General features: G+C 61.3%; 1 protein-coding gene across 1 annotated transcript in view; it reads right to left on the bottom strand.

Annotated features, from left to right (window-relative positions):
- Positions 1–45: 45 nt before the first annotated feature.
- LOC104496782 (rho GTPase-activating protein 7-like) overlaps positions 46–1,773 on the bottom strand; it is a gene marked incomplete at both ends in the record, with an annotated part of 12,226 nt that continues 10,498 nt past the window's right edge. The window contains one exon of the mRNA XM_010139946.1: positions 46–154. Within this exon, the coding sequence (XP_010138248.1) occupies positions 46–154 (109 nt within the window). The remainder of the gene's footprint in view (positions 155–1,773) is intronic.

The following is a 1,773-nucleotide window of genomic DNA, read 5'->3' on the forward strand; positions in this document are numbered from 1 at the left end:
CCTGCCTGCATCAGGGCTTTCGCCGTGCTGCAGCGAGGGACGTACCTGGAAGAGTCTGTTGCACTCGGTTATCATGTGGGCCAAGCCCTGCGTTGCTGCCAGGTTGTCGCTCAGCTCCCTCTGGTCTGGTTTCCCCAGGCTGCACTTCCTCTGGCTGTGGAGAGGGGAGGTGAAAGGAGGGCTGCGTGAGCGCGATGCTGGGAGCCACACGTAGGAGGTACCTGCTCAGCTGGACTGCCTGGGGGCTGTAAACCAGCTGCTTCAGCACACACGCACCCTGCACACCCCCCGCACTGGAGGACCCCTATGTGCCATGTAGGGGCTCGTGGTCCCTGGCAGCAGGGTCCACAGGCAACGTGACCTCCCTGCGCAGCCCAAAAGCGCCTGGGGCAGGGCCTGCCCGCGGCACACGCACCCTGCACACCCCCCGCACTGGAGGACCCCTATGTGCCATGTAGGGGCTCGTGGTCCCTGGCAGCAGGGTCCACAGCCAACGTGCCCTCCCTGCGCAGCCCAAAAGCGCCTGGGGCAGGACTGGCCGCTGGTAACGCACGCCCAGGAAAGGCAGGGCACGGCGCTTTATTCCCCAGGCAGAAGAGCCAAAGGCAGCAGTGACCCCAAACTGATCCGTGTGCCGCCTTCAAATATCACACTCCTCTGATGCCCTGCAAAGCCCATGCAGAACCTTTGAAATCCTTTGGCCCAACCCACACCAAACACATCCCGAAACCAGTCCCCTCTTTTAGTCCATAATCATTACATGGCAGCACTAATCCTGGCTGCTGACACTCCTATCTACATGTGTTCCTGCCGAACGCCTTGAGAATTCGGTGGAAGATAAGGGTCCCTGGCGCTGCCCCTCAGAGTCAGCCTGCCAGCGCCTGCCCTTTGAAGCCGCACCCTGCAGACGCCGTTAAGGCTCAGTTACAGCTTCAAAGCATCCTTCAAAGTAGTGACAGCCAAGAGAGAACTCCGGTCCTGGTCCTGCTCCCGGTATTTCGGCGTAATGCCCATGTAACCCTGAGGTACACCTCTCAGGGCAGGACTCCCAGGAGCTCTATTGCAGCAGCAACCCAGGATGGCCCCGCTGCCACCCCAGCTCCACCGCGTCCCCAGCTGCCCCCACGGTGACCGCACCGCTCCACCGACAAGCGCTGGCTCAGCCTGGGCAGAGCTGGGCAGCCCTGGGCTCTGGGCACACTCAGGCATTTTCAGGCGTTCTGTGCCATCCGAAAGAAGAGTCCTTGGATTCTTCTCACCCCTCTCTGGGCCACCAGAGCCTGCGTTAACTACGCCAACAGCACCTCTGGCACCCTCTGCTCTGGAAGGAGTCCTCGCCGTTAGAGCCCCGAGCGAGGCGGTTACCTCACTGCTCCGTGGGTGCACCACGTCTCTGTCAGCGTCCTTGTCTACCCCACACGTGTCTGGCCGTGGGCAGGAGCTCGGGGAAGCACACAGCCCTGCCTCGGGAGACAGGTAAGGCACGACTTGTGCTCCAGATTTTCTGCTTGGGACCAAGGGCACCTTCCTCCCCGCACGTACAAACGGGGGATGTGATGCAACCCAGACACTTTACACTGACTCAGACACATTTACAGAATCCCTGTGGCTGGGTCTGGCAGGACTGATCCCCTTATCACCCAGCAGAACCAGCACCAGCAACGGCTACAACCCGACAGATACCGGCAGGGCCGTAAGGCTGCACCCCGGCTTAGGCTGCCAGCACAGCAGCTCGTTTTCAGTGGCCAGCACCACTTCATGCAGCAGTCCCCA

The sequence above is a fragment of the Buceros rhinoceros genome, unplaced genomic scaffold (genome assembly GCF_000710305.1).
Source record: "Buceros rhinoceros silvestris isolate BGI_N320 unplaced genomic scaffold, ASM71030v1 scaffold33007, whole genome shotgun sequence".
Taxonomy (NCBI): domain Eukaryota; kingdom Metazoa; phylum Chordata; class Aves; order Bucerotiformes; family Bucerotidae; genus Buceros; species Buceros rhinoceros.